Source organism: Pholis gunnellus (assembly GCF_910591455.1).
Source record: "Pholis gunnellus genome assembly, chromosome: 14".
In the NCBI taxonomy this organism is placed as follows: domain Eukaryota; kingdom Metazoa; phylum Chordata; class Actinopteri; order Perciformes; family Pholidae; genus Pholis; species Pholis gunnellus.
Genome location: NC_136541.1, coordinates 15,820,624 through 15,840,832, shown reverse-complemented (window position 1 = coordinate 15,840,832; position 20,209 = coordinate 15,820,624). Strand labels below are relative to the sequence as shown.

Below are 20,209 nucleotides of genomic sequence, written 5' to 3'. Positions count from 1 at the left end.
AACGCTCACTAGCATTTTTATTTTGTTGTAGTTTGTTCCCTGTTTTAGTTTGACCGTCCTCTCCTCTTTTGTCTCGTATTACTTCCGGCCTTTGAGTGTTTCCCTTGGCGATCGTCTGCCCCGTCGTCACTTGTTTCACCTGTTCCTCGTCAGCCCTGCTGTCACCTGTCCCTCGTTATCTCCGTCCTGTCCTGGTGTATTTAGTCTCTCTGCTCCCATTGTCTTTTGTCAGTTCATCTTCGGTGCCTTTATTGCTGCGTCACGTTTTGTTTATCTGTCTGTCTGCTGTTTCTGCCTGTGTTTTGGACACTTGGTTTGTGAGCCTTTGCTTCATTAGAGTATTTTTCTTTCCCTGGACCGTGACAACTGTGGGCTACTTAAGTACTATTTTGAGGTACTTGTGCTTTACTTGAATATATCCATTATACTTCTACTCCGGTACATCTAACTGATATACTTTTTATCTCCATATACATATATTCACAGATTCTTAACAAGAATTCAAAATATATTGAACACATAAATTGTGATGTATTATTACAGATTATAAGACTTTATTGATCCCTTGGTGGAACTCACCCAGCAGTATTTAGGCCTACAGTAGGAAACTGCAATATCAAAGCAATATACATATGAATGCATCAACAATTATATTATTACATAATTCTCCAACTTACTTAAATAACCTTTAGAATGCAGGACTTATAGCAGAGTATTTCTACACTGTGGTATTGCTACTTTTACTTCAGTAAATGATCAGAGTACTCCTTCCACCACCGGCCAGTTCTCTAAAATGGAAATCACCTTTGAGAGTTGAGTTTCTCTGTTGCTTTATTTATGTGTGTTTCTGCACCGGATTGCTGCTCCGACTGACTTCTTCTAATCATCTCTCGAAGAAACAGGAAGAACGAGATCAATATTTATTGCAAACCCTCTTCAACATAACAAATGTGTTTGTAATCTATGCCCTGTGTGTGTGTGTGTGTGTGTGTGTGTGTGTGTGTGTGTGTGTGTGTGTGTGTGTGTGTGTGTGTTATACCTTGGCCGTGACCGGGCCTATTGAGGGGTGGCAGGAGGAGGAGGAGGAGGAATACAAAGTTCCAGGCAATCATGCAGACGGGCGGGAGGGCCCATATAGTGTAAACATGTTTTAAATAAACAGGAACCAGCGTAATGCCCTTTTAATTGATTCATTCTGTGCTTAGCTGTTTACAGAAGGGCCTAAATATGAGCCTCGTAAGGCAGAGGCCTTGTGTTTATAAGTGGTTTGTTTAGTTCAAACAATAACAGTTTGAACACCAGACGTAGTTGTGGATACGCCGTGGTGTGTTGTGCTGCGGTGCTCTGTGGCATTGCATTTTTTTTTTTTTTTGTGGTGTTTTTCATGTTCTCCCTCTTTCTCCCCATCACTCTCTTTGTGCGTGTTTCCATTTGAGAACTCCATTTTAGGGGAGAATAAAGGAGCTAAAGCGGCTCTCTACAGTACCCCACTGTCTCCTCTTTACAATTTGCAGGCCAGCCAGGGTATGTTGGTGTGTGTGTGTGTGTGTGTGTGTGTGTGTGACTGAAGTTTAAATTGTAGCCACAGTGTAATGATATGGTGGCATGGCATTGAGGGGTTCTCCAAAGGGAGGGCTGGGGTTGGTAATTAAACATATGCAGACACAGACACATACAGAGGGTGAGACGCACACACACAGTCAGAGGCAAAGAAAGAGAGCAAAGCTAAACACATCCAAGTGGGGTAGTAAAAGCTAATGAAGGCTCAGCGCTAGGCTGGCACAGACAGCCATTTCATGTGGTGAAGAGGAGAGGAGGAGGAGGAGGAGGAGGAGGAGGACTGGGGCAGGCTGGGGAGCAATAAGGCAGAGCCTTACTCTGAAGCAAGTTAGGCAAACCGGAGGATAAACTATAATTGACACCATGCATATGTGTGGTTTTTCAATACGGCTTGTCACAGGGTCTGCCAAATGATTGTCTATGCAATGGAAAAGGCAAACAATGGCATTAACACTTTCGGGGAGCGCCAACAATACAACTAACGCTGCAGTGTAGCTTATTAGAGTAAGGGGTTAAGTACCACCAGCTCAGGTCCACCTAACAAAGTCAAGCTCCCAGAAATGATCCCAAACAGGAGTATTTGACGGTGGCAGTGCTCATGTTTGGATGATTTGTAAATTTGGAAATGATATAGGAAAGTGAGGTCATTCAATAAAGCAATACCTTGATACACAACACTAACATGATTGTGTCACCAAGAGCTTTAAGTGGTAGTGTGCAAGATTACAATTCCCAATCTTTTGTTTTTTAATGATGGTGAGAGCTTTGATGATGAACCAAAGTTTGCTGTGGTGTTTTTTTAACCACACGTCAGAACTCGCAGTGTGGCCAGCGCTGTGGTTTATTTAGTTCTGTGATTTTTGTTTTGTAAAGTTTGACTCTCTATTTCTTTTTTTTCTACGTCAGTTCAGCTTTCTTGGTCATGCTAACTACTAATCTCCCATTTGTCTCAAACCGAAGCCTGTCGCTGCTTTTCTTAACAGACAGCACATTACTTATGAGCCAGAGCAGCTTTCCCATAAAAGCTGAAATGGTTTTGTTCAACTAATCATCAATGCAGGCACATCGTTTCCAAGCTAAATGTGTCAGGGGTTCACAATCGTTTTGGAGAGGTGACCCAGAGCTTATGTTAATACTAATATTATCCTGGTGCGTAGGCTCATTTTGGCATTCATCTCACGCTGCTTTTCTCTTAAAATAGGAATATAAGGCTTTTGGGACTGAATGACAGACAACAGCGTCTTGATAAGATGGAAATGTAACCGTTGTGGTCAGAGAAGGCTGTTAAACTCTGGGTATGAGTGTAGTTTTCTTTGAGAAATTTGGAGTCCACATGTTGCAGCCCTGCACTATGCAAGCAAACATATGCCTTCTCTGGTGAGCCCCATAAAAAAAGAAAAAAGAAACACTGGTGCGTTTTAAGGAATAATTTAAAAAGCACATTGACACATTTCTGTGCTATTCATGGTTTGTGGGTTCGATTGGTGTTCCCTTAAAGAGGTCGCATGCAGGCCTGCAATATCTCAATCTTTATGGTTCTTTTAAAGAAACTGATTGAATTCAAGATCATTTACGGGCTAATTTCACAGTCATGGATACAACTTTGTTTCAGGTGCATTTTATTTTGTCACTTATGTTTCAATGGAAAGGTTTAAATTAAATTTAAAGCTGGAAACCTTATTTTTCTGACTTTGCAGTGAAGTAGCCGTTTCTGCAGTGTATGGTTTGAAATGGAAAACTGATGAAGACCAACAGGGAAATTGTGAGTGACAGATGGGCCCTGTGGACTAGTTACCAACCAAATGGGGGAACAGAGAAACCAAGAGCTGCACTCTGTTACTGCACATGTGTGTGTGTGCGTGTGTGTGTGTGTGTTGTGTGTGTGTGTGTGTGTGTGTGTGTGTGTGTGTGTGTGTGTGTGTGTGTGTGTGTGTGTGTGTGTGTGTGTGTGTGGCTGTGGGTGTAAAACAGTAACACTAATGGCATTCAATACTGTAGCCCACGGTAACTTAATGTCACAAAAATGTCCTAAAAGTGTCCTACATGTCTAATTATTTACTGAATACTTCCCATTATATCACTTTAAATATCAAATATCATTGGTGCCAACTTTGTAAATGGTTATAATAGATCTTGGTACTTGTGTACATATTGCTTTTTATTGGTTATGTGTATGATTTACGGTGACTGAAGCTCTTGCGTTGGATGTACACAATGTTGAATGATAGTGTCCTCCAACATCTGCAACATGCTCTGACCAACAGGGGGCAGACATAAAGCAAAACAAATGGTCTGTAATAAAAGAACAGATGATATTTTAATTTAAATTGAAGGTGGTCAGCTGACCAATCAAGGCTGCATTCGGTGCTTGTAAATAAATGAACCTGCAGGCCAAAGAGGAGGATTAGTCACATGGCAGGTTTTGAAATGGGCCTTCATTTCACAGGCTTTGGTTTTAAATTACATATATTTAAAATAAATATATATATAATAAATATAATATATATATATTTTGGTATGACACAGTTTCAATTGATCACCATTAGTAATGTTGTGGTAGTGTAGAAGTAACCAACCTGTGGACAGATATTTGCGGAGTGTAACTGCAGCTTTTGTGCACTATACCAACACCACTCGTTACTGCAGAGACCAAATAAATAAACAAAATTACTGTTGAAGAAACAAATACAATTTGCCAGCTGGGCAAACTGGGGCCTGGTCTGTGTGGCACAGCTTACTGAACTATTTCACTGCTTGAAATGATGTGTTTGAAGAGTAAGCTTAGTCTATGGCAGCTTTTCTTAAACGATGGGCCGGGAACCAAAATGGGTCACTGGCATGTTTCAGTGGATCCCCACATGCCAAGAATACTAATATGCTTTAATGAGTGAATGTTCCAGACTCACTCAGTATTTACTCAGTTTGGATCTTTGGCTGGAGATGTTTTTAAATGCCTACTGTAGCTATGTTGGACGCAGACTAAGTTCACTTCTGAAACAGTTAATCATACCAAACCATCATTGTCTGACACTAAAGAAAAGTACACGTAGAAAAGTAATTTTTTTTAAATATTGGCCCAGTTGGTGCTCTTATTTCCAAGCCCAGATTCTGCTGTTACTGCCTGAATGTTGCTTTTTTTCTGTTTGCAGCTATAGTGCTCTCTGCTGGCGATGTTGCATTATGCAACACATATTACAGAGATTGTCAGATGGGTTCCCCTCCAATAGGATGCAAACTATTTGGTAGAAAATGATCTTTATAGAAACTGAATGATTAAATCAGTAGATGTTTACCAAGATTTCCAAGCTTAACAACGTGCGTGTTCTCGCTTTAATCTTCCCTTACCATACTACTGCTCTGTTTTCCAGCATCACTGTGAGTATTTGCTGTCAAAAATTAAAATGTATAGTGCATGAGCCAGGATGACTAATGCTCGACCAGAACTAAGCCTTTTTGTGGCCCCAAATATTAAAGCCACTCTAAAGACGTAAAGAGGCCTATGGCTATTAAATGCTATGTTTGCCAGATGATTACATAATGACAGGAGAATAGAAGAACCAGTAGTTCAATACTCTTCTTTAATCTTTTCTTTTTTTAGTCTTTGTTCCTCTCACTGCTCCTCTCCGAGTCTGTCAACCTTCCTGGGTGGTTCGTAAGTGTGCTCGTGTATGCATATGTGTTTATTTAGTCTGTATAGGGGAACAGAGCCATGGACTCTGCCAATTTTTCTATACACTGAGAAAATATGCTTGTGGACAGATGGAAAAAAAAAAGGGGGGGGAGCAGTTAAACAGACTCAGGGCCAACAGATACAAGACCCCTCCTTCCTCAAATCCACCACCACAACTATACCGACCCTCCAGTCTGAGAAACAAGCACCTCAAAATTGTGCTGCTGCTTTTCCATGACTGCAACATCCACATGGCATGGCGGCATAGTGACCGGGGAGACTGCCGTTTAAGAAGAACTTCCCAGTGAACTATTGAATCCTTATTAGCATGAGTAAAGCAGTGTGTGACAGAGGTTCAGCAATATATGTTCCTCCAGTGTATGGATCAAATGAAAATGGATAATTCTGTGTGGCTGAGTAAGATTCCAAAATACCCAACGAATGCACGGAAAAAAACGGACAAAGCCAAAAGCTACAGCTGCTGTTGAACGCTCGCTGTAGCCCAAATATGTACAATATTTGTACAATATATAGAAATATGTGTCTTATACAGCTGAGAAGAACAACAGAAACACTCATCCTCACCATAATGTCTGTCACTTCATATTGTGTGATAAGATAAAGACCACCAGAAGACTCGGATGTGATGTGGACTTTCTGGAGACAGACATACGCAAACACTCACATGACTAACTTAAAACCAGTAAAGATATTACATAAATTAGAATACCATAGAAGTTTAAAGTATAACATTTATACATACACATAAAATATAGTACAATAATAATAAACAAAATTATTTTGAATGATTAAATGTTCTCTCTGGTTGTGATCAGGCACAAATCACTCCTTCATAACAATACTTGAGGTAAACAATGAACGTATAATGAGCTCAAATGCCCGTATGGCATTGTTTACAACTGATGTCATTATAGAGCTGACACATGCGTACAAAAATCACGCAGACGGGATCAAGTAAACACACAGACCATAAACTTATTTTCAAATGCGGCATATATATATACGAAGAAAAAAAAAAGAAGAAAAAGGTTGTTTAGCCAACTCCATCCTCTCCACTGAGGAAGTGTTGAGCCGAGAGCTGAAGCTGTGAGAATGGATGGACCGACCGACTGACTGGAGGGGAGGAAGAAACGGGGGGAGGAGCTCTTGGAGTAGGGAGTATTGGAAGGGGAGAGGAGGGTTTAAAGGAGAGAGGAGAGGAGGGTGTAGGAGTTTGGGGGATGTGAGGAAAAGAAGGAGGAGGGGAATACCACCCACCAAGCCAGTTGGGGAGAGGCTCTGGGGGTTGGGCTGCTCACAGGAAACAGTTGTGGCTCCATCCCAGGCCTCACACCGAGCAGCCCTGGGCCACCCAGTCATCGACAGACAGACCTACCAAATGGCCTGGCTGGGCCAAACCGACAGGGATTTGTTTATTTTTCATCCTTTGGTGGTGTGTGTGTGTGGGGGGGGGGGGGGGAGACTGTTCAGCACAAGCTGTTTATTAGACCTTAGATTTGTCATGTGTCAGCGTTCGCTTGCAGGGAATGTGTATACATAAGTTCAGCTTGTGTATAGTTAGGAGGTTTGGAGGCTGAGAGGGTGTGAGCACAGTGGAGTGGGGAGGAAAAATGGGAAGTGTCCCACGCTGAAGGCAAGTCTGAACTGCATTATGGGTCAGCTGTCCCTGATTGTTGATGTCACGGGGGACTGAATTGTTTTGCCTGGTTTGCAGTGGGTGTTGGAAGAGGGGGACTGCATGTGGACAAACACAGGATTCCTGTGGTCACATGGATGAAATGCAATCCATCAGCGGTTCGCAGGATTTGGGCGTAACTGTGGCCTGATCACTTGACGCATGTGTCAGTATCAAGTCATGGATTCACAGCAGTACTGAATGTAACATTGCCACTGATTCGCAACATTGCCCTCAGTGACGCACAATCACGGATATTAAAAAAAGGGGATGGATAGTGTCCCTTTGGTTTGCACCACAGCAAAATCTCTGACAGTTCACACATTTCTATTGTCTATTGACGTACATCACCCAACCCCAGATATTAGTCATCACCCAACCCCAGATATTAGTCAGCGGTACGTTTTTAAGTGTTGTGAAAATGTATCAAAGCTAATACATTGTGTGGGCTTCCTTCTGCAAATGGCAACTGCTAAATATTTTGAAACGGCCCCTTAAACAGAGCAGCAGCGAGAGCACACAATATGAGACATGATGTTCGCTAATGATGAAATTAATGAGAAAAAGTCCTTGTGATGCAAGGCAAACTAAATAATATCAATATTTGACTTGACAACATTGAGGCTGAGGCTCGAGGCCTGTTGTTTACAGGAGGGAAGGGGACACGTGACCACAACAACGTCATGAACAGGGACATTATTAGGTAAATGTACTATACTGGGGAAATTGTCACTATACTCATCCATATGATTGGTTTGTAATGTTGTTCTTACATTGCTAATTGTGGTGTTTTTGTTGCATATGTAATATTGGCCCGATCTGAAAACTGACATATAAATCACAATTTAGGACAGAGGTATTCAGCCAACAAGCATTATTTTCTCAAAATGATTTTCTACCAAGCATATTTAAATTAGCTTAAGCTCTACTTGCATGTAAAGAATACACATATTCTGTCCTTGGTATCCCGTTAATGTTACCTGGATCTTCATGAGAAGATTGTAGTGGTAATCAAATACCACAGCTGTAAGACAAAGTTTAATGTTGTTAGAAATCAAGTCACTCCATATGGGGGCTTGTAGCCTATAAATTGTTCTGAGCTGATCATATGTTTTTGCATATACATAACCTCTTTCTGCAAAGTGTAGTAAAGTAAAAGAAGTGTACCCTTGTGGTGCAAAAGTATAATATCCCAAAATGTTTAAATTAAAAACAATTCAGATGGACCTGATGGACTAGTTATATCAATGTGAATGCTTTGTTTGCAAATTGTAATAAATGTCACAATCACAAACTCTACGGTTAAATGTATCTTCAATGTCCATTATATTTGAGTTGCAGAAGTCGTCCCTTAGTGAGCCAGGTAGTGGCAGTATGACGCCAATATGGAATTTAAAAAAAGCCCGAGAAGAAGAAGGCCGTCCAGGATAAAGATGACGACAAGTACTGGACCAATCAGATCATTCAGTACCCGGAAGTGATAACATTTTCAAACTTTGGCGGCTTTGAATAGCGACCGTGGGTAAGTGTGGTTCTCTTCGTGAAAAAATATTAAACGAACAAATAAAAAACGAATAACGTAATAACGGTTCGATTATTTATTAGTACGTTTATCGACGAAAATAGGATATAGTTGTATAGCGACCAAAACAGACTTGCTGGATAGCGCGAGGTAACCTAGCTCGTTACCTCAGGCGTTACCTGACTTTTGATTTCTCCGTTGCAGCCCAGTGAAGGATCTACAATGGAGAGCAGTCTATCCAGACTACTCGTGGAGCTGTCTGTCAAAATCAGCCGCAGCGACGGTGAGTTTTCGTTCACGACTTTTACTCCGAATTATCCCGCTGCGTGTCGTTTAACAGAGCTTGACGATGACTTGTTTATGTGATGCGTGAAACCAGGTCGAGTGCACCTAGCCACGGTCAAGTCGGTGAACACGGTCAAGTCCGTGGTTATGGTCGAGTGGAACGAAAGAAATATCTGCAGAGGAAAGGAGGTCAGTAACGTCAAGCCCATGAACACAGTAAAACACATTAGTGGTGATATGGCGGGACACAGAGTCGATCCCTTTATTAAATAACATGCCATAACAACATTATTCGTGGTTTCTACATTACTTTCAACTGCCAGGATACGTTATATCTTAATAGTTAACACTATTCAGTCAGTCCTCGTACTGTAGTTTATAATGCTGAGCAGTGAGGATGCAGATGTTTTTATTCAGGAGACTAGTCATGTGAAACAGCCGTTTCTGTTATTGCTTTTAAAGCGCGTTGACATTTAATCTAATTAATCTATAATTTAAAATAATTTAATCTTTAGGTCGAAGTGAGTGAGCTGTGTAAACTCAATCCGGAGCTTCTGGATCATATAAAGGCTGCCATCAACCACGTCACAGACCCAGCTCCTCCTGCTCCAGACAAGGTAAGCGTGGCCTCACTTTGCCAAAGACCTGGAGCTGGAACAGGTTGGACCACATCTCTAAGAACTGGAGCATTCAACGAAAGTTTAACCTCACAGTTGTCAAATATATCAAATGATCACATCTGAGCTACTGTCAACAACAACACTACTGTCAATAAATGACAATCCAGTTGAATTTTCTAATTTCTTTAAATTGAGAACCATGGATTGAACACTAGTCCTGGATGAAAAGGAGTCGTTATTGTAAATAAAGAACTGATGCAATGATCTCTCTCTCTGTCTCTTCTGTAGAAGTATGAGGGTCGACTGCGCTCATCCAGGATTCCTGCCCCTTCCTCCTGTATGTAAACATATTGTGCTTTTTTTTTTTTAGCTTGCCATGATCTATAGTTTGGCTCCTAACAGCTTGTTTCCTTCCAAAAGCTTTTGTTCACGCAGTCCCCCAAGCTCAGGATGAAGGTCGGCATGGCATGCACGCTCCTCTCACTTAAGAAAATGGGTCCCCTTTCCTAATGAGAGTTAGGGTGTAATTGCGCAAACAAATCCACAAGCTGAACTCTGCTCTGGCCTAACTAATTATCATTCATAAAGAATAATCCACTTTATTTGGTGATTAGCGGCAGAGGGATGCACGCAAACAACTTTGGGTATTGGGTGATTCTGGGCATGCAGCACTCAATTTGTTGATTGAAAATAACACTATTCCTCTTCAGCCAGCAATATTTTCATATGGAATCATTTAGTTCATGCTTTTCTGCACCCGTGTTAATCTCTCTTGGCTCACTTCTCTCACTCTGGGTTTCTGTACGATCTTGTTTCAGTTAAGAATGGCAAATTTGTTCTGTGGTCACCTTTTGATTTAGCAGACTCGACCCTCCGTTGTTCCACGGTTTGGGTCTACATTTAACCCCAGACAACCCGCTAGCAATGCCACACTCACACTGCAGCCGTTTGACTTGAGTTTGTCTTGCTTTCAGTTGCCAGTCGGACTCAGAACAGGCAGACCTGTCTCTTCCAGGTTCCGGCTCCTGTTCAAGAACCGGTCCCAACCCCTGAGTCTTCTCAGGCGAACGTGGAGACGGTCGGCTCTGATCTCCCCTCTTCATCTGTCCTCACGAACTCCGGTTGGTAGTGATCTTCTGAAGTGAAATTCACAAACATGAACATTGTCCAAAAAACATGCACAAGCTCAACTGATGCAAGCCACATTTCTGTTTCATTTAACATTGTTGTTCTCAGTGACGGGTACTTGTGAGACCTGCCCATACAGTATATTTTGCAAAGTCACATGACACATTATTGGTATTATTACAAGATATAATAATGATAATAAATTAATAACTACAAGGTAAAACAATCCTAGTACAACATTTAATCTAAAGCATGTGCTGGAGTAGATTTTCCATCTACAACTAAATCTTTTAGTGCTTTTCTTTGTGCAGTAATTTTCAAAATACGTCATGTTGTTAAACCCAAGTGCACTCTTTTGCCTTATCTAGCGACTCCTAATCAGCAGCGTAAGAAGAATGAGGCCAAACTAGCACAGTCGCTGCCTTTTGCCTGTAAGGCGATAAAGGAGAGCGAAGAACCCGAGCGAATGCCTCCTCCATCTGCAGCCAAAGGTCAGCAGCACATTTCACATCATACCGACATCGAGTATCCACCCGATCACTTGCATCTATAGACGTATCCCATACGCAAAGGGAGAAATCTCTACACATTAATGTCGCAAGTGCATCCTCCCGTATCTCCTGCGAAGGACTCCTATTTGTTTTGTGGTGGTGCATGATCTAAGGCACGTACTCGTGCTGTGATTTAGGTTTGTTGCATGATGATGATGAGATGTGAGGTCATTGGGTTGTTGTGATCTCTCTGCACCTCAGGCAGAAGAAAATCTGCGGCTGTCCATGAGCTACACAAAGGCAGCAAAAGATTGTCTTGTGTTGTAAAGCCCGCCGACACGCAGGTCAAGAGGGGAAAGGTGAGCTTTTTAATTGTTTTACTCTGCTATTAATCCATTTCTTTCTAATTGGAAAAGTCTGAACCTTCTCACATGTTTACCTTGGACCCTTTGTTCTCCTCTTTAGTTCGGAGAGGCTTCTCGCCCAAACCAGAAGTTCTATGAAATGATCCAAGACTTCAGAGAGACCTTGGAGATAACCCCCATGGCAACAACCGACCACGTAAGTTTGGACTCGATGAAGTAATGCCTTATGAAGCCGAATGCTTGATTATGTCCATACTCACAGCACATGTCGTGTTTTTACAGATTGCGCCTCACAAGATTTCTGTGTGCGTTCGCAAGCGGCCCTTTAACAAACAAGGTATATTAAGAGGGATTTCTAACATCTCTCTGAATGTAAAGAGTAATTAATGACACCGTGCACTTTTTTTAAAATGCTGACTTTGACATTCTTGTGTATTTCAGAGATGACTAAAAAGGAGATAGATGTGGTGTCTGTACCTGGAAACGGAGCTCTTCTGGTCCATGAGCCAAAGCAGAAGGTGGACCTCACCAAGTACTTGGACAACCAAGTCTTCCACTTTGACTTCTCCTTTGATGAGGCCGCCACCAACGACCTGGTCTACAAGTAATGACCTCATGTGACCGTTTTGTTGTTTACATTCTTTCACTGGGCAGTTGTTCAAGCAGAGGCTGCAAATAGCTTGATGTGTAGAGTGTTTACAGCTATAGTATCACTTCAGTAATGTAAAAATGTTGTCATTTTCAAACATGACATTATCGTCTGTTTTGTTTTTTCGTTTTTTAGGTTCACAGCCCAACCTCTGGTGCAGTCCACTTTTGATGGCGGCATGGCAACATGTTTCGCCTATGGCCAGACTGGGAGTGGGAAGACTCATGTAAGCCTCTGCTTTCTGTATGATGTGGTCTTGAAGCAGTATTTTCCATTTTGTAGACTTTTACTTGACGTTTCTTTTGTTTGTTTGGCACGTTTTCGCCCTAGACGATGGGAGGTGATTTCGCAGGGAAGCAGCAGAACGCCGCTAAAGGAATCTACGCCTTGGCAGGTAGGACCGCAACCATCCGCCCAGTGGCTCTACATGCACATCGCCTTACTTAATCTGGTTTTTCATAATATGATAATAACCAGCACATTTGTTTTTTGTCTGCATAATTTGTATTTATTCCAATTAACTCCGGATATGACTGAGCCCTATTGCGTCTTTCTTTAAACTGCAGTACATTCAGGATTGTCCCAATTGGCCACTTCTATTGGAACTTCACTTTGAATAATTTTGGAGTGTTTCTCTTCTAGCCCAGGATGTTTTCACCTATCTGAACCACAGGACGTATGCACACCTGGATCTCTCTGCTCATGTCAGCTTCTTCGAAATTTACAATGGAAAAGTAAGAAAAAAAAAACTCCTACACCGATGAACACGTTTTTGATGATATCTGCATATTCAAGTCATCCCGAAAGTGAAATATACTTTTATTTTTAATTTAGGTGTATGACCTGCTGAATAACAAGGCCAAGCTCCGTGTTCTGGAGGATGACCGACAGCAGGTTCAGGTTGTGGGCCTGGAGGAGATCTATGTGTCCAAAGCAGAGGAGGTCATCAAGTTGATCCAGCTGGGCAGTGCGTGCAGGTACCCATGTAATAATAGTTAACGCACATTTGTGCCATTCTTCAGCTCAAAAGAGAAAAAAAAACATTATATTAACTTTGCTGCTTTCCCTTTCCTTCTTGTCCTACCGTCTCTCCAGAACATCGGGCCAGACCTCTGCCAACGCCTACTCATCCCGCTCTCACGCCATCCTTCAGATTGTCCTGCGGCGCAACGGCCGCGCCGCCACGCTGCACGGCAAATTCTCCCTGGTTGATTTGGCCGGCAACGAGCGCGGCTCTGACGTCCGCAGCAATGACCGCAACACTTTAGTGGAGACCGCCGAGATCAACCGCAGCCTGCTGGCTCTCAAGGTAGACTAAAGAAGCTGTGGAGTACACACACACACACACACCAGATAAATAGGTGACTGTGACTAAAACGTGAGACGAGCCCATCTTCTCGCATGTAAAGTAAGCTGGCACTCGCAAATCGAGTACAGAAAAATAAAATGGTGCAAATGCTTGACATTCTCAGAACTAACAAGGTATTGAAAATCCCGCCTAACACGCCCATGTGTCCACTCTTGTGTCCTGTAGGAGTGTATCCGTTCACTGGGAATGAACAGCGATCACATTCCTTTCAGACTCTGCACTCTGACCAAAGTCCTCAGGGACTCCTTCATTGGAGAGAAGTCCAGGACCTGCATGGTGCGTTAAAAAACTCCAAACGTGGCTTACTCTCAGCATATGGTGGACGATGCAGATGCATATCACACAAGCATGGTGTGAATTTATATGTGTGTGTTTATGTACATGTTTCCCCTGCTCTTATTCCATAGATTGCTATGGTGTCTCCCGGCATGGCGTCGTGTGAATACACAATGAACACACTAAGATATGCTGACAGGTACATATTTGGCTTATGTAGTATCATTGCAAGTAGTTTTATAATGAAAAGAATATCAAGCCTACTAAGATAAAACTTGAAACTTTTTTTTCCCCCCATCCTTTGGCAGAGTGAAGGAGCTGAAGGGCAACACAAAGGCTAGTGGACCAGCTAAGGCACAAGAGCCCGTGAATAGCTCCACAGAGGAGGTCCGCTTGCACAAGATCAGTCCGAAAACATAATTAATGCGGATTATCTCGTATGCATAATCTGCTCAAATGTTGCTTGTTAAATGTGTTGTAGGAATCTGTTGAGGATGCCAGTGTATATGATGCCATATCCCATGTCGCAGAGCAGGAGGAGAAGATTTATGTCCAGTTGCTGGTAAAGTTGAATAACTCTTCCTTACAACGTGCAAGACGCGTGGTAATGCCTGTTTTTATTGGCTCTGTAAATCCTTACACTTGTGTCCCTCTTGTTTCTCAGAAGGCCAGTGACATCATCAAAACAATGGGGCAAACCTCTTATAACACTGAGGCCGGACTTCCTGACCTGCTGGATTATTCCACTAATTTATTGGGTTTGTACAAACCACAACTTGATCTTGTTTTTGTTCGTGTCCCATGAATCGAATTTAACGTTCTTGGATTGCTGTTAGTTGAAAACCCTGAAATTTCACCAAAAATATGCAGACTATTACCGAACACCTTGTTATTGGACCAGCAGGAGGACATGTAGTAGTGTGGGACATCTTCAAATAGTTCATACCTGTGATTACTGCATGCTGACTACAGAAGTAACCAAAACTGCATAACATGAAAGACCGAAATCTGTGCTGATAAATGTGCTTTACTTTTTATTTGTTCCGTCTTATCTTGTCGTCCACAGACATGGTAAAGGGGTTGCTGAATGCGGTAGACCAGGAGAAAATGTCCAGGCAAGATTACTGAGATCTACCGACATGATCACAAAGTCTTTGTTTTAAAAGCAGCTTGTTTTTTTTTAAAGTGTCTTTTCTAAATAAAAATGTATCCTGACACTATATCATGTTTGAAGTGTTGTGAACACTTGTGTGTTTTGTCGCGTGCAGCAGATACCGGGTTATCTAAACAATGACCAAAGCTTGATGCTAATGTGGAAACAGCAGCAGATATTCAGTTAGATTTATTTATTTTGGGTTTTATTTTGATAACTATTTGGGAAATATGGTTATGTACATTTACTAAAGTACTGTACTTCAGCACAATTTTGAGATACTTCATTTATTATTTGTTTCCTTTTTGCTGCTAGTTTATACTTCTACCTCACTACATTGTACTTTTTACTTCACTACATTTGTGTTCATTTTAGTTACTTTGCACGTCCAGATTGATACAAAATACAATCAAATAAAATAGTGTTTGGCATTTGTAATGATATTTCATCGGTTTGGGAAATGATACACTCAGGAAAGCATTGTTACGCACATATTTTAAACGTTTTTCAAGACTAAATATCTTTGACTACTAGTAGGCTATATTATATTTTTTACTACAGTACTGAACATTCAATTAGGGTTTTGGGGGTGATTATGAATGTGTCTTAATATTTGATATGGATTTATAATGCGCTCTAGTTTGTTAAAGAGTAAATAACTTCATGGTAAACTAAGCTCTGTTTGTTTCATTCATTTAACTGACTTTGGTTTTCACTTCCAACCCACACTTTAACACAAGGCAAGCTACAAGCTGATGATTAAATCGATAACTACAATAATATCCAGCACACACGTTAGGGCAGTTGAACAGCCAGAGCAGTAGGGGGCGCTAAAGGGTCTTGGTTAGTTTATAGCAAGAGGAAGAGGAGGGGCCGACCAGTAACTAAACTGATTAAGTTGCCCCTCCATCTGACAAGTGAAGTGAGGGATCAGACCCAGGAACGGAAGGCGATGAAGTGGTTACGTTTTTCGCTCCTCGTCTTGGGGGCTTTCTCGCTGTGCTGCGCCACGTCTGGTGACAGCAGCAGCGGCGTGAAGAAGATGAAGATGCAATTTGCTACGGGACCTCTTCTCAGGTTTCAAATTTGGTAAGCAAATAAGCGAAATTCTGGCGAGTCATCGCAAGCTAACTAAGCTAAGCTCCCCGGCTAACAACACCGTAGGCCGAAAGCTAGCTAGCCAACAGGAGGGTAACGGTAGTTCACTGTGGCATAGGATCGTTCACGTTTCGCTAGTTAGCTGCTCAATTACGGGTAGAATACATTATAAATAAAATGTAAAATATATGTATTTTATGTGACACTTCTCATGAATATTTCGTCGACAGCATGACCCCACTTCCGCTGTCAAACAGGCGAGTTAACGTCAGTTTACCGTGTATGTTGTAACGTTATTGGATTATATCAAATTCCGGTAGAGTGTAAAGTCTGTCGGAAACTGACTAGACCGTGCTGAAAAGGTACGTTATCTTAAAGCTAACTAACGCATCAAACATTAACAATAACAAGTGTTCATCGTTAACGTCTACCGTTATGCAAATAACGATGTCACGTGGTTTTAAGATGTTGTGCAACGTAGTGTGACTAAAGTGACGTTAAACATGAACAACGGTTACGTTAAACGGTTGCTTTTCTCTAAAGCTAACACAAACCACAAACTGACATGTAGCATTGGAGTAAAGGTATAAAGTGGGCTTACATGCTGCTAACTGGAATTTCACACATACGGTACATTTCACACTTTCCTCCAATGTTAACAGAGGAATTCACATGTGCCTGACCTCAAGGCTAAATCCATAATCTACCCTTGAATCATTGTGGTGTTGTGGCTTCCTTTTGCCCTTGTTTGATGTTGCAACTGTACGCCATGTATGTCTTTCTGACACGTGTGTGTTTTGTCTTCTCGCAGCATTTCCTGAGGGTACAAGCGGGTGTTTGAGGAGTACACGCAGGCCTTGTACCAGCGGTACCCAGACATCCGTATCGAGGGGGATAACTATCTTCCTGTGCCCCTCTACCGGTGAGAGAGAGACCGCCTGCCTCGTTACCAGTAGATTATGTCCAGCTCCATTAAAGCAGCCGGGGATTAGCTGAGATGGAAGGTTCATCTGACCATGGTCTTTTGGATAGTGTTACAGATGTAAACCGAGCTACTGGCGCTTTAAAATTAATAAATATAGGTGCTTAGTGTTTAGTGTGGATTGTTATTATAATTTGGACCAATTTACAGTCACTTTTTAGTATTTAATTACTTACTACTATTTAACTGTAGAATAAGGTCCAGTTAAAATGGTATTGTAGAGAGCATACTGTAGGCCTACAAACTATATAGGCCTGTGATGTCTTAAGTGCTGCGCAATGTTTTTCACACTTGGAAGTGTCAATATGACTAACATGCATAACATACAGCTCAACAGTGTAAACTGCATCCTCCAAAATAACTACACAGTGGAATCAGCACCTCTCCCCAACAGTTTTGGACTGATTTATTGCCGGACTGTTGAATTAGACTGCATTAGTGTTAGCTGTGTGTACCTAATAAACTGGAAATGGAGTGTATATTAACATCATTATTTTGTGGACTACATAAAAGCTTTGTCACCACTGTATCGCTTCACAATTATCTGACGTTCTATAGATCAATGATTATATGAGGAGAAAGTCAGCAAATGAACTGGTCATGGTTATCATCATTAGTGGCAGCCCTAGGACTTGAATTCCTGTTTAATTTATTTCTGCTATGTATTCCTCCCCTCATTTTACAATTGTCCAGGAACTGATTGTGTTTCGGATACAGACTAGAGTTTAGACTCATTCGTTTGTGTAGTGAAGCATCAATGGCCTGGTGTTTAGACCAGTGGCCGAGTCCCTCTGGGAGACCGGTTTGTGCACTTGTCCCAGGTGTTGTAGTTAAAGACGCGGCGTCACTGAGACCCCTCAGGTCCTCACCAGTTGAACTCTTAATGAGTACACCAGAGATGAGCTCCATTTAAAGGAAGGAGACAGTATCACACCCTGGTTTTCAAATTCTCCAGACTGCTTCAGTCCACTGACGGGTTGTAGTTCAACCAGTTACACATGTTTAAGTTTAAAGGCAGTAAACAGCAGGCAGGCTCTGTTTTGCTGGTTGATAGGTGCAACATTTCCCTTGCAGGATCTTAATTAAACATGACCAGCCTGCTTTAAGACAAACTACAGGCTCACATCTATCCGGATAATTGTGATATATCTAGAATCCTTTACGTTGTCAAAAAATTGCATTAAAAGAGAGTTTCTTGTTTTATTTCCTCAGACATTTTGCTTCCTTCCTGTCTGTGTTCAAACTGCTGGTGATCGGGCTGATTATTATCGGCAGGGACCCGTTCGCCCTCATTGGTATGCAACCCCCAGGCCTCTGGGAGTGGGGCCAGGGAAATAAGGTACGGTTCACTAATGGAGTCATTAAAGATCAGATCGTATGGGAGAGTATTTGTTTTTGGCAGGTTAACACCACTGATGTCACACGGAATGAATATAAGAAAACGGGGTTTAGTTTGACTGTTTTAATATAGTTGTGTACATTCACACTGCCAAGTACAGCTCAACGCCCATGGGATTTGGTTAACCCATCCAGGGTCTTCAGGCTGAGTTGTGGAGTATTGTTTTGCTTGGCTCTGTTATCCCCGGGGTCACAGACGGGCCAGAGGCTCAGAGGAAGACTGACTGCTAACACCAGATATAACAATCTCGCACTTCTTGTGTTTTTGAATGAGCCGTTCCATTACTTTATTAAGATGTAATGAATATATAAATGTCAATTAGATGGTAAACTGCATTAGAAATACAGGAAAAAGATCTCCTAATAGTGATCCATTTGACCCAGAAGGACTATAAACATTTTGTAAATGACTCTTGAATTTAAGTACCAGAGTCCTAAAGCAGCTTCATATTTACCTGTCGATAGAGCGCAACACTCAAGTGGGCATTTTGTCTTTTTACTGCTGCAATACCTGAACAGTCTTTGTAGTGAGCCCAGTGGAAGACAAACTTAACTGCAGAGCTTTTTTTAATTCCACTTTTCTTCTTCTTTCAGATATATGCCTGCATGATGGTGTTCTTCCTCAGCAATATGATTGAAAACCAGTTGATGTCTACAGGAGCTTTTGAGATCACATTAAATGGTGAGTTCATGATTCACAGCACGGGCTTATTGACTGAACCCAATGTTCCTGGCTTCAGATTGATTCTTTTAACATTACGGCGCATTACAGTGAAGTGTTGTTTTTCCCACAGACGTGCCGGTGTGGTCAAAACTAGAGTCGGGTCACCTGCCCTCCATGCAGCAGCTTGTGCAAATCCTGGACAACGAGATGAAGATGAACGTTCACATGAACACAGGAACGCTCCACCACTCCTAACCCTACTCGTCATGTCCTGGCTGGAGCTAAAAGCCCCTCCATGTAAGTAAAGTAGTGCTCGTATAAGCAGTTCTTCTGCTAATCTTCTTCACTGATCTTTTTGCGTTCCTTGTGAGACACGGATGGGTTTTTTTTTATCTGCTGTCCCTCTCTTCCTGTCCAGGTTTGAGGTGGGTTTCTCACTGGGCTGTGAAGTGATGTTTATGAAGGTCTGCGCTGAAGGCAGGAAGACTGCTAGCACAGACTGGATGCCCCCCCATCAGTCTTCACCACGCCCCTTGGAGATGCCCCGCCCCCAACGCCAGAGTGGGATCCATGGCAACAGTGCCGGACATTCTTTTGTCATTCTATTGTACTATTCATACTACTGCAGATTTCATCCAGGTCATCAATGGTCCCATCAAGACAGATTTCAAATTGATACTTATAGTCTTTAACTTTAATTGATCTATGTGATTTAATAAAACGTGTAACTTGTACCACTGAGCCACATGTAGAATTGTATGTTAATTGTTCTAAATGTAGCTTTGCCATGTAGAAGAAACGCCTCCAATCTGTCATCCCTGTTGTGGAAATAACATTGGTGATTGTGTCTTGATATGATTTCTAAATAATTGTTTTTATATTTGCATAACTTGAAGGAAGCTGAGAAGATTAATAAAACAAATTTTAACTATTTAACCGTGAAGCTGTGGTGCAATCTGGTGTTGCAAATGAAACTCTTTTTACTTTCAAGAGATGGTGAAGAGAAGAGCTGGTGGATGATGTGACTGCCGTCACGGTTTTGAGTAGGGAATCTGAATGGCTTATGTCTTCGTAAAGCAGATGGCCTACTTGAGTCAGTGCACATATTTTAGCCATCTGCTCAACCTAATGTTATTAGGAAGACTAGAGGAGCTACACTGATTTAATTAGAAGACACAAAACGGATTAAGCGTGAGTACAATGTACGACGCCCCAGGGCCATGCACACTTGTTGAATTTGAGATATTCCTTATAAAAAGGTCACATCCTTTTTATGAGTTTTA

The 20,209-nt window shown here is 41.8% G+C and overlaps 2 protein-coding genes across 3 annotated transcripts; both read left to right on the top strand.

Moving 5' to 3' along the window:
* Window positions 1-8,402: 8,402 nt before the first annotated feature.
* On the top strand, window positions 8,403-14,845 carry kif2c (kinesin family member 2C). Of its 2 annotated transcripts, XM_079173301.1 has the most exons (23): window positions 8,403-8,448; window positions 8,653-8,731; window positions 8,828-8,922; window positions 9,249-9,350; window positions 9,642-9,690; window positions 9,774-9,809; window positions 10,328-10,474; window positions 10,850-10,972; window positions 11,234-11,331; window positions 11,438-11,533; window positions 11,620-11,674; window positions 11,779-11,941; window positions 12,122-12,212; window positions 12,317-12,380; window positions 12,629-12,720; window positions 12,821-12,963; window positions 13,082-13,295; window positions 13,521-13,631; window positions 13,763-13,830; window positions 13,940-14,018; window positions 14,113-14,193; window positions 14,296-14,389; window positions 14,698-14,845. In XM_079173301.1, exons 2-23 carry the CDS (start codon window positions 8,671-8,673, stop codon window positions 14,757-14,759), a joined length of 2,124 nt encoding a protein of 707 aa, XP_079029427.1. In that variant the 5' UTR covers window positions 8,403-8,448; window positions 8,653-8,670; the 3' UTR covers window positions 14,760-14,845. The 2 variants fall into 2 exon arrangements, with proteins under 2 accessions (XP_079029427.1, XP_079029428.1); XM_079173302.1 differs by lacking the exon at window positions 9,774-9,809.
* Window positions 14,846-15,705: 860 nt separating this feature from the next.
* On the top strand, window positions 15,706-19,855 carry selenot1a (selenoprotein T, 1a). Its single transcript, XM_079173683.1, has 6 exons — window positions 15,706-15,873; window positions 16,694-16,804; window positions 18,077-18,203; window positions 18,857-18,944; window positions 19,057-19,223; window positions 19,345-19,855. Exons 1-5 carry the CDS (start codon window positions 15,737-15,739, stop codon window positions 19,179-19,181), a joined length of 588 nt encoding a protein of 195 aa, XP_079029809.1. The 5' UTR covers window positions 15,706-15,736; the 3' UTR covers window positions 19,182-19,223; window positions 19,345-19,855.
* The last annotated feature ends 354 nt before the right edge of the window (window positions 19,856-20,209 follow it).